The sequence below is a fragment of the Centroberyx gerrardi genome, chromosome 16 (genome assembly GCF_048128805.1).
Source record: "Centroberyx gerrardi isolate f3 chromosome 16, fCenGer3.hap1.cur.20231027, whole genome shotgun sequence".
Taxonomy (NCBI): domain Eukaryota; kingdom Metazoa; phylum Chordata; class Actinopteri; order Beryciformes; family Berycidae; genus Centroberyx; species Centroberyx gerrardi.
Genome location: NC_136012.1, coordinates 23,494,280 through 23,506,466, shown reverse-complemented (window position 1 = coordinate 23,506,466; position 12,187 = coordinate 23,494,280). Strand labels below are relative to the sequence as shown.

The window sequence follows — 12,187 nt, the reverse complement described above, 5'->3', positions numbered from 1 at the left end:
TATGACTTCGCTCAAGATTATTCTTTACAACAGCATATCATAATATGATGTGACAGTGGGACTACATAAAATGTGTTTTCATATGTGTGTACTGGGACTGAATAAAATTTTTTCATGCTTTTCCAGATATTTATTTGTGCAGCTTCTCAACTCTTCAACAGCTTTCATTCGTCTCTAACCCCTTAATCCTTTTCAGGGTCTCAAGGGCTGGAGCCTATCCCAGCATGCATTGGGCAAAAGGCAGAGAAACACACTGGCCAGGTTGCCAGTTCATCACAGGGCTAACACTGATAGACAGACACACACACACACATTCATACCTGTGGTAAATTTAGACTCTCCAATCCAGCTGACCTGCGTGTCTTTGGAGTGTGGCAGGAAACCGGAGCGCCCGGAGGAAAGCCGCCGTGTGCCAAAACATGCAAACGCCAAAAAGACCCAGCGCTGGAATCGAACCCAGGTTCTCCTGGCTGAGGCAACATCGCTAAGCAGATTGGAGTTTTAGTTCTACAAATATTCCTCAGGGGCAGAGCTGCTCTGTGGCAGAAACAATCTCATTGGTTGAGTTAAACCTCAGTGGGTGGAGCCAAAATAATGTTAGACTGAAAAATAATGTTAAACTGCCATACAAAGTTATCAAGGTTAGTCAGCCTAGCTGACCTTCCAAGTTCTAGCAATACTAGTTTATGCTGTAGCTATCTTGGTAAGCTAGCTAGCTAGCCTGACCGTCCAACATAATGAATATCATGATCATAAATGAATGAAAAAATAAGTAATTGTCATTTATATTTTATTTAGATTTTGACCAGAGTTCCTTCTTTGCCAGTTAGCTAACTTGGGCCCCAAAAAACTGTTTTCTTGTTTCTTCCCATTGAAGTTTAACTCAGCCAGTCAGATTATTTCTGCCTCCAAGAAATGTTTCTGTAACTAAAACTCCAGTCTGCCAATGCTAACCACCATGCTGCCCCTCTTCAAAACCTGGAAATAATCAAATTCACTCCCCATTATTCTCCAGACCTGCGTAGGAGCCGTGGCATTTGAACATTCAGCGCTCGGCTCTGATGCTTATCAATAGTAATGCCAGACGTTCAGTCTCTGTCTGCGAAGTCTACATGAAAAATGGCAGCGCTGACAGGATGTTCTCCTGCTCTGTGGTTTCTCCTGTAAGCACCATGAATGACGAGAGAGTCATTACTGTATGGGGCGACAGGTTCCACCGAGGCAGCAGGACGGCCCACATTGATTTCTGTATTCTTGTGTTTTGAGACACTGCTAGCAATATGAGCCGTTTGTGCTGAGATGGTAGGGAGGGAGAGAAAGAATGGATCGATAGATGGATGGATAGATGGATGGATAGATAGATAGATGGATGGATATATAGATAGATAGATAGATAGATAGATAGATAGCTCATAATGCATCCACAGATGAACACGCCAATGGGTCAACGAACAATTTGCTATATAGATGATGATGATATACTGTATGATATGGCTGGAGATGGATGTAACTTAACTGCTGTATCAAGAAAACACCTTTACAAATATTTAAAATGCTATTTGACACTATAACTGTAAAGAAAGATGTTGACACAACTAAAAACAAGCCTCTTCAGATTTGTGCTACCATAGTAATAATGTGAAAATGAATTTTGAGTATTGACCTGACTTGAACAGCTGAAGTAGAAACACTGACATTATTATATATTAGAGAGAGAGAGATGCAGAGAGGTAGAGACGAATAGATGCAGAAAAGAGAGGAAGAGAGAGACCGAGAGTTGTGTAAGTGATGTGGGTGCTACAGTATGTGTGGAGGGGTTCTGTCCTGTGTTTATAGGGTGTCTCCCTCTTCTTATCTCAGCACATTTGCAGGTGCTCTGTCAGAGGCAGACCTTCAGTATCGACTAATCTAACACAGTGGGGACTTGAGAGCCAGAGCAGCAGAGTCGAGGGAACAGCGACGAGAACTGAAAAGAAGAAAATGGTTCCTTTCTCGCAAATAACCAAATGGTCAAAACCAGATAATAGCAATGGTGGTGATCCGAATAGCCGAACTGGCACAACCGGCACTGTGCTGATTTTAAGGCATCATAAAGTATCAAGAGATATTGATACACTCCAAAATGTTGTGCTTTTACAATGAGGACTCAAAGTTTCTTCTTGTTCTTGTGAATCTGTGCAAATTCTATTTAGAAAAGCAGATGGGATAGTCAAAATATCACTGAGGAAATTATTCGCTCTGTATTATATAATGATATGGGCTTTCACCCAGCAAAGTAAGGTATCTACAAATGTATTTTTTTAAGAGCTGGTGTGGGTATCCAAAAATGTTCAAGGATACTTATGGGCTAATAGGGGTTGTTGCCAATTTCACAATATCTGAGAAAATCGTAGAATCTAATAATCCCAGATAAGCACCTAATTAAAAAAACTTTATGCGGATATTGCACTGCTGGCTTGCTGCAACAGTGTTGGATGATGGCGGAAATAGCATCAGTCCAGTAATGACCCATGGGGGAACGTGGACGTTTTCCTCAATCAAAACAAAAGGGAATGAAATGTGCTCTAAGCTGCTGGTCATTTCCCTCCATCCTTCATCGTATCTCACCACGTCAAATTGAGCAGGAAAGCACCTGGACAGAAAAAGATTGTATGGCTTTCTTTTTTTAAATCTTTTTTTTTTTATCATTATTCTTTGACTCTGACAGCTTTTAACTGAATTCTGTGCCCGGGCTCCGCAGCAGCCCTAGCTGTGGAGTCCAGACACAGGCCGCTGAACGGCTGTGACATCTCCACTCCCCTCAGCTCTAGTGCAGCTGTCTTCATCCAATTTACCATGAAAGGAATCCAGACAGTCCCATAATATGACCCACGGCCGCCTCGATTGAACACGGTCGACAACTCTAGGCCCGGGCTTTACGCACATAACCAGCCGGCTATCTACAGAGGACCACTGGCTGCCTGCTACCCCTTGATAAGGCCAGTTGCCCAGGGAGAGTGTGGACCGGCCCATTTGGCTGCATTTCATAGTGAAGAGTGCCCCCTGGTGCCTCTGAGGGCACGGCACAGCGACTGGGCCAAGTCAGTAGTAAACAAATAGCCTCTGACTGTATTCTGGGGGGGCGGCTTTACTGTCGGACGCAGATTACAGCAGTGTTTCCTCTGTAATTTCATGCAGCAGTGATGCTCGGGGGGTAATTTTTCAGTTTTGGTTCCACATCTGTCTCTGTGTCAATCACAGTTATCGCTCTAATGCAGGCGACTGTGGTGGAAATATTTTTTCCTTCAGATACTTTATCATTATGAAAACATGGTTTGTCAACATTAGGGCTATACTTGAATTTGTTTAAAGGGGAAATTAGGAAAAAATTGTATACTGCAATTTTCTCTTGCAGTGGTTGTCATTTTCTTGCTGTGGTGCCACACCACTGCTGAATGAAAATATCGCTGTACAGCCCATTATAATCAAGTGCCATATCTCTGGCCGTACTAAGAGCAGCTGAGGAAATTGGAGAATGGAAAACTCTTCACTCAAAGCTGCAGTAGCTAACTTTTATGGATTCGCATTTTTTTTTCACCACGTTTGGCGGCCAAAGACGAGCAGGATAATTTGTCAGAATCTCAGAAACAGCGGTAGCCGCATTCCTCTGCTGTTCTCCTTTCAAAATGAAATGTGTGGAAATCCATCCGACCAATGAGGAGAAATCTGAGGCAGAGGGCGTGACTCCGTCCTGTCAATCACTCCTCCTGTCACTCACTAGCAGGAGTGGGAGGCGAGTCGTTCCTCATGTTGGTTTGAATTTCTGGGGATTTGATCTGTTTCCTTCTGAACTTAGTTACAGCGGCTTTTAAATGAAGTGAACATGAACAGAGACGGCAGTGGGGCCGCAGCCGGTGCGACACTCTGAGTCTCGATTGGCCCTTTAAAAATCTAGACAATAACAGCCACAGAAACTTTTAGAGATCTAGCTGGGAACAATCAGTCTCCTCTGACTCTCAGGTTAGAGGCAAAACAAACAGCAAAGCAGTAGCTAGAGAAAATACTGTCTGCTGCTACGGGGTAAAAAAACAACACACAAATCTGCAAAGCAGATCTGCTAAGCTTTTCAGGAATGAATTAAAGAATACTTGTTTTCTCATTGCTATCCATGTATTTTCAAATTTCACAGCAAGGTGTCAAGGGTGTTAAGATCATGAAGCTCTGAGAAAAAAACTGCCTGAAGGAGCTGCGAACCAAACTAAGGAGCATTTGCATGAGTTTCAGTGCAGAGATTTACTGTCCCTGTCTTTTCCACACTGCAAAAATACAATTCTGGTGGAAAAACTGAATCCTTGTAGTTGTTTTTTAATTTTATTTTGTGGCATGGAAATGGCAAAATTAGAAAATAGAGAATATTGGCACAAGATATTGGCTATCAGCAGCTTCATCGGTCAAATCCCAGTGTGTTTCTCTTTGTATGTGAGAGAGAGAGAAAAAGAGAGAGGGAAACAGAGCGACAGACAGTGAAAGAGATATTGTACCTTTATTTACGAGGCTGGGGAAAGATAGTGTGTGCATGTATGTGTGTGTGTCAGGGCAGCTCCTCATTTTTTTGTAATAGGAGTGTGTATCATTTTTAGGAGAGTGTGACAAATTGGGGCCCTTGGCTCAGGGAACCAAGGCCATCCAGCTTGCATTATTCATGAGGACTGGGAATGTGTAGTTGTGATGTGGTGTCTACTACCATAACAAAGCTACAGCCAGAATGTCAAACTCCACAGCCACAGGCATTTCCATATCCAAACCTGTCTCAGAGAGGAATAGGAAGGTGATAGATGGCATTATGGTATTAACAAACAATAATGGTAATAGAGAGAGGAAGTTTTTTTTTGTTTTTTTTTCATGGAGCTTGTGGGTTCAATGAGCTTCACATTTTGTTTTTTTCATCCTGGAATGAATACTAGAAATGATTAGAGCACTAGATGAATATTTTCTTCATTTTGCAAATTCTTCAAAATATTTTCTCTCTATTTTTTTTTTTTAGCCCAGTCAGAAACAATTAATCTCCATTTGTCTGGATTTTAATGATCATGATATTGTTACTGAGACTTTACAGAACCTCGCTTCAGCATCATGAAGGCAGTTCAGACATTGGTCATTATTTCCAGTGGAACAGCGCACTCTTGTGGTACGAAAAGACAAATACTAGCAGAGATGAGATACTGTACATGTTCTGTACTGTAAGTGTAAAAGCACTTAAATCAATAGAACTACTCTTCAAGAAAGCCATAAGCCATTTTTTGATTAAAAAAAACCCCACTCTCATTTCATCATTGTAACATTCTGGAAAAATATAATTTATTGAGTTTTGAGAATTTTGAAAATTTCAAATATGCTTGTTTTATGTATAAGGCTTTGCATGGGCTTGCCCCACCTCCTTTAAATGAATTCATTAAACAGAGGGCTGACGGGACTGTGAGGTGCCACATAGGCGCGCCACATTTGGACAAACTGTGCTGTCAGTAAAGGGAAGTAGATATTGGAATGGCCTACCACTTGCAATAAGGGAGTGCCCTACATATCCCACTTTTAAGACCCATCTCAAACAATGGCTCAAGGCAGACCAGAACTGTGATCACTTTTAACCTGACATGTTGTACAATGTATTTTGTCTTTTTCTACTTGTGTATTTGTATTTTTGTATTTGTATATTGTCACTTGTAATGTTTCTGTTTTTGTTACCTGCCTAGGGACTACGGATGTAAATTCACATTTTTGCTAACTCCGGCATGTTTACATCTTGTACTTTTATACTGATGTTTATTAACGTGCTTTGTCCCTATCAAGTAAACAAATAAATAAATAAATGTGCATTTTGTGAGTTTCATTCAAAACAACATATTATGTGTCCATTTTGATGAAAAGAAGTCACCAGAGGTTCATCATGCATCTCTACAGTATAGAGCAGTGATTCTCAACCTTTTTCATATCAAGGACCCCTAACGTAGTCCACATTAGGGCCACGGACCCCCATTTGACCCAAATATGAGAATATTTTTACGATTTTGTCCAGAATTCCATGACTATCTGTATTGTAGAGATAACAGTGAAACTATGACCAAAACAGTCATTCTTCTACATTCTCTAATTGTGTTAACTTCTTGTAAATGAAATAATGTTGATGGCGAAGTTTAACAATTCATCAATTTGCCGGGGACCCCCTGGAACCCCCTCAAGGACCCCTGGTGGTCCCCGGACCCCATGTTGAGAACCACGTATAAAGTGCAATCAATCTGACAACCAAAGAGTTAAGTTACTTATGTACTATCTATAATTGTCATTATGTTATGTAATTACGTTGTCATTTTGGATTACAGCTCCTTTATTTTATTATTCATACATCATTCTTGAAGTGATTAAAAATAGAATACAGTAGACCTTGGCAATTATGGTGAAATCTTATTCAAAGATTCTAAAAAAACTACCTACAGTTTATACAATATAAGTTTGGAACAAATGCATTTTTTTATTAGGCCCGTTTGGTGGATTGTGACTGTGAGATATGAAATTGTCGTGTGAAATGAAATGGCAAACAGACTTCCACTATTCCCACAGCTCTGGATAATAAGATAATACAAAACAAGTTAATAAAAGCAAGGGGAGACTTAGATATTTTTTTATTAATTCTGACACACTGCTGTCAGATAGAAAAGAACGAGTTACACATTTCAAGTTGCTTCCATGACTTGTGCAAACACTAGACGGTGTCTGGGAAAAATCTCTGAAGGAAAAAGGAATCTGAAAAGAAAGACGTCAAAATGCAGAGGAAAGAAAATAAGTGCATTTAAACCTAGGTGTTGATTCTTTATGCAGTATTTATTGATTCCCAGCTTCATATAAACTGGATGTTGAGGCATAAACATAGTACATTTGAACAAAAATATAACCAATATTTACAATTATTGTATTAAAAATACAAAAAAACAACTGATACATACTCCACCAATTGTCTTTTTAAAAGACATACAGGTCAAAGTAGTACAAGAAAGAATGAGGAAAAAAAGGTCATCACCAGCTAAATGTACATTTCTCACTGACATCACACATCAAACGGAGTAGCAGTTCTACCTACTACACTTATCTTTACGCTTGTACATTTTTGTGCAACTTTTTGTTTTTCGAAGTAGGACTTGGCCCGCTAATATGCACATTATCTTCAAAGAATTCAATGAAAGTGAATGATGCATGTCACCACTGTATTACAAACGCATTATCGACAATCTATCTGCAGCCATTACAAAAAAATTACAATAACAAAAAACCCATGAAATTATTAGTGTGTAGTTACAGAACACAGTGGAAAACACTGCACTCATTCATCTTTTTTTCTCAGTCTGTAGTTTCCAAGACTGATCAATGTGATCAGTGCGACTCAGTGATAGAAGAAAAAAAAAAAGGAAAAAAAAAAAAGAAAATGACTCAAAAGTGACTTTTTCACAATTTGATTTCTCATCATTCTGATTGGCAGCCTTGAAAAATTCATTATTTTTTATATTTATCAACTTCTCCACCGGAGTCAAAGGAAAAAAAACAACAAAAAACAACAACCATAAATCAAAACATTTTCTTCAGTCAATTCCATTGATGTCGAGATATTGTGGAAAACTGGATGCACTATGCAGGCATTAGTAATATACACACAGCATCCACTGAGCTGATATCTGTAACAGTTAAAGAGTTCTGTCATCTGTAATGAAGAGGATGAATCTACGAGCACAGTAGCAGAGTGAGAGGTGCAGAGTCGCTCTATCTGTTAACATGAGAGCCTGGTAGAGGAGATCTACTGCGCTGCACCACTGAACCGTCTGATGACACACTGCAAAAAACACCCATGTTAATCTTCATCTTGTACTGAGTCTTGAAATAATTGAATAAAAAAAAAAATCGGGGACAATATGTTGAAATAAGGCAGATCGCTCCACTATTATCAATATTACTCCACTTGATTCATTCAAGAACATTCTTGAAACAAGTTGATTTGTACTGGGACCACCCATGCACAAAAATGTATGCAATCATGGCATGGTAAGGCGCTTTGGACAAAAGCAATATTTTTAATTTGTGTCGAGAAAAAAACATGATTTTAAGACTCAATACAAGATTAAATCACTTGTAAAGGTGGATATTTAAAGCTACACTAGGCAACTTTGCACATTGGCGGCTCCAAATGGCAGCGAGAGGCAACTAAAGTTTGAACTTCAACACCCAGAAATCATGTAACATGTCGTCAGTAAACTGCACACAGCACGCTCATGTTTACCAACCCGGTCTGTGATGCTTTATACCAAAGGAAACCAAAGTAACGAGAGGCAAATTTCACTCTTAAGTCTCGATTCCTCACCTTCAGTGTCCATACCCGACACCAGAATTTGATTTGGGCAAACGGGGCGAATCTACAGGAGGATGGGACGCTCTTCTCTGTTGCAGCCCCACTTTGTGATTTAGTGTGATAAGATGGCCTAGTGTATTGCCTAGTGTAGCTTTAATGCACTGTAGAGACCAACATGATGGAAACCTAAACGTTTGTTCAGTTTGAAGTGGGTTGTCAATCACCTCTGTGCTTCTTCTTTCATATTACCTTCAGAATAGTAATAAAAACAGGATGCTGCTGCTCACATTTGATACAACAGCTAGCAATAGGATAATGAAAAGAATTTGATATAACCAGACAAGCTCCCAGGTAAAACGACAGTAATGTCAGATATGGTTAACTCCGACTCTTCCTCGCCGTAGACGAAGAAGACTGCTGTCCAGGCCAAACGTCTGGAAACATCTAAGATTGTGCTGAAAGTGCCATTTTTAGAACTGAATTGTGTTTGTGTGTATGTATTGGTACATTGTGTGTGTGTGTGTGTGTGTGTGTATATGTCAGTACATTGTGTGCATGTTGGTTTCCCCTACTGAGCCCTCCTCCTAGCTTTGATTTGAACCAACACTAAATAATCTTTCACATGTGAAACATGAGATAATACTGGATTTGCGGTTAAAACACTCAACAGCAGATGGTTGTTTTAGTCCAGGCAGAGAAATGGGCTGACTCGGTTTCTCTTTTCGGCCCCAGAGTGCAATTATTCGAAGACAGACCCACCCCCCAACAAAAAAATCTAGCGGGAAGTTGAAAATTAAGAGTCAGGTCGACCATGGTCTCTCTGTTTTTAAACAATAGTCTGTTTTGATCTTGTTTTTTTATAAAGTAGAAAATGAGAAAGTGCAGATGAAGCTCAACACGTCATGATGCTGTTGTGTTAACAGGTGGGCTTGGGATCTTGTCTGGGGTGGGCGGGGCCCGTTGCTAACGGCAACATCTATGTGGTTTTGTGTGTACAGTATGTGTGTTGCGCGCCACTGGCTGGGGAATCCCCAGCGCAAATTAGGTTTTTGTAGTCTTTTTCCAAAGTGCCAGGCATTTTGTCATCGTCTTTGACCTTCTCTCCATCTCCTCTTCTTCTTCTTCACAGTATTTTTTGCATGCAGGGTCATTCAACCCCCCATGATGCTTTAAGGCAGGGGAGGGAGACGAGCAGAGAAATCCACCAATCAGGAGGGAGAGCCAGGTGGAGGAGGCAGGCACGTACGTAACTGATGATGAGTCTATTGGTCTGTCTATCTGTCAGTCTCTTTAGTCCTGCCCGCCCCAAGTGAGGGGGGCTTCAAGTTACTGCAAAAGGACATCCAGTCTTGTCTCTCAGACCGCTGACACCTGTTCATCCTCTGTGAAGAGAAAGGGGAGAGAGATAATCATTGGTTACTGTGGAAGTGGACGAGCAAGCGGAGCTGAAAGAAGCTGAAAACTTACCATACAGAGGATAACCAAAAACTTTGAAAGTAAGTTTGACAAGAAGCAAGTATTCACAGGCACTTGAGAATTCTACACCAGCGGGTTTCAATCATGTGGTTTTCAATTTAAACCATCGTGACGAAGTCCTTCAGGTCCAAACACACCAAACACTACACCAGCTCATTTCAGTACCACTGCCAAGTTCATGTCATATGGCGAGAAGTGTAAGAACGGGATGACAGCTCGTTGCTACAACCCGGAAGCGTTCACGTGTTGAACTTGTTGGAACAACTGAATCCAAATTATTTTTATGTATGAATTTAAAATCAACCATAAACTAAGTGCAGCAGTCATTACTCTTGATTGCATTACTGTACTGTAAATAACTGATAATTTTGATTTTTATTGTCTGACAATCTGGTCCATTGCAGTGCTTACCTACTTGTAATTATCACTAAGAAGTTGATGCAAACATTTTTTTAATTTTTCCAGTCGGCAGGTTGTATTTATGGTTAATTCAATATGATATGAATGTGGCATAGGCACACCTTCACCCAGAGAGGAGGAACTAATCAGTGAGCTGCTGTTGTGTTTGGCTGGAACGGGTCACGATGGCACATGACTGAAAACCACTTAAGGTACGCATATTTAACATTTAGGGGCTTGCTTTGCCTTTGTTTATTTAAACTGGTTATGATCCATGGCTTGAAGCGTCCATATCAGCCTTCATAACAATTCATAAAAAGCACTGAAACCTAAATGCAAAAAAAGCATCACTGTAACCAATCTATTTACTACATGACAGACATCTACACACATCTAGGTCATTCTGTGCAATACTGGGCAAACAGCATATATATGAAAAGTGCTGCTACGGTGATACGGGCCCAATCCAAAGTCACTCTAGGCATGTCAGGTGCGTGCTGGTGCAGGAGAATGGAGGTGCATGTGTTCAAGCATTGAGCAGCTACGTATGGGTGAGAGGATCCTAACACTGTGCCTGCTGATGAATGCGATTCGACACAGAGAGCGTGACAGTGAGAGAGAGAGAGAGAGAAGAGCAAAATGTTGTAGAAATGGTGAGTTTCTGGTCCCAATCAGGATGACTCATGCATGATGACATGTTGCGGGTCAAAGGTAAAAGGGCTCCACTCCAAATTAACAATTCTCAATTCGTGACTCAGAAATACCCATGTCTAAAGTTTAAATTTGTGAAGTATTGATAGAGAATTGTAATTTGGAATGGGCCCCAATCCTGCTACTGTTGTGGGGAGTTTTGTGAAGGAATGGTCAGTCTCAGTCCACGTGTGTGTTTTCCTTTTGACATGCAGGTTCATTGGAGTGGAGGGGGGGGACCTGATAAATTAGTCTTTACCTGCCTCGGGGAGAGGGGCCCTGCCTGTTAACCCCCGTACACACACTCTCATGGTCTGGGGGTCTCGGGTGTGTGCTGTGCCACTGGCTTTGGCTTCCTCAGAGCGACTAGTTTGGAAGACAAGGACTCACCCTCCTCTTCCTCCTCAGGCTCTTGCTCCTCGGCCGGCGAGCGCGTGCGGTGGAGGCCGCCCGCCCGCTGCTTGGCTCCCTGGTGGGCCTGGTGCGAGTCAGGCGACTGGGTGACCATGCGCGAGCGCTGCAGAGCCGTGGTGTAGTCTGGTGGCCGGCGGCCCGAGTGGGCTACCGTCGGCGTGGGAGCCGGCGGCCCCGGGTGCTGCCCTTCAGCGAGGTCAGAGATGGTCAGGGCGGTGTAGCCGGGCGGAGTGGGGGGAGGCTCACGGTAACGGCTCTCCTTCCGCGCTGTGGGGATGGAAGAGAAATGACTGTTAGATACAACACAGCAGGTGATGATGAAGGCACTTGAAAATGTTTTTGGAATATTATATCTTATCTGTTAAAGACCCCATGAAATGGCATCTTTTTACTTCCTTGATTCGATGCATTCCTGTTGAAACAGGATGTTGGGGCGGGGCATAATGCAGTGAGGGATCATTCAAAAGTCTAAACCAATGGGGTATGAGTCAGGGAGAGAAAGGCAATTTTATTTGATGGGAGAGGTGCGGAGGGGCGGGACCTGATGGTTTTATTGGTTAGAAATGTATATTTACACCTACTAGTGCAGCATGATGTCACCATGAAAGATACTCTGTTTTCCAGAGAAGTAAAAGTAATTGGAGTTCATTTCAGGGGAACTTTAAAAGGGGAACGGTTTTTACTGCCCTGTAGCACAAAATGACCATAATATATCTGGGGGGTTTGATAGGGTTATTGATCAATACCAATGACTCAACGATTACTTTGCCAGGTGCTCAAATTTCTGGCTTTTCAGAACTCGCGTTATGACCTATACGCTGTTGTGGAACAAAAACTCCC

General features: G+C 41.6%; 1 protein-coding gene across 4 annotated transcripts in view; it reads right to left on the bottom strand.

Annotated features, from left to right (window-relative positions):
- Window positions 1-6,644: 6,644 nt before the first annotated feature.
- rapgef2b (Rap guanine nucleotide exchange factor 2b) overlaps window positions 6,645-12,187 on the bottom strand; it is a 108,883-nt gene continuing 103,340 nt past the window's right edge. For 3 of the 4 annotated variants that reach the window (XM_078289108.1, XM_078289105.1, XM_078289107.1), the window contains one exon: window positions 11,241-11,614. In XM_078289108.1, the coding sequence (XP_078145234.1) occupies window positions 11,241-11,614 (374 nt within the window). Of the gene's footprint in view, window positions 9,751-11,240; window positions 11,615-12,187 lie in introns of those variants that run through there. The other variant, XM_078289106.1, reaches the window with a different exon arrangement.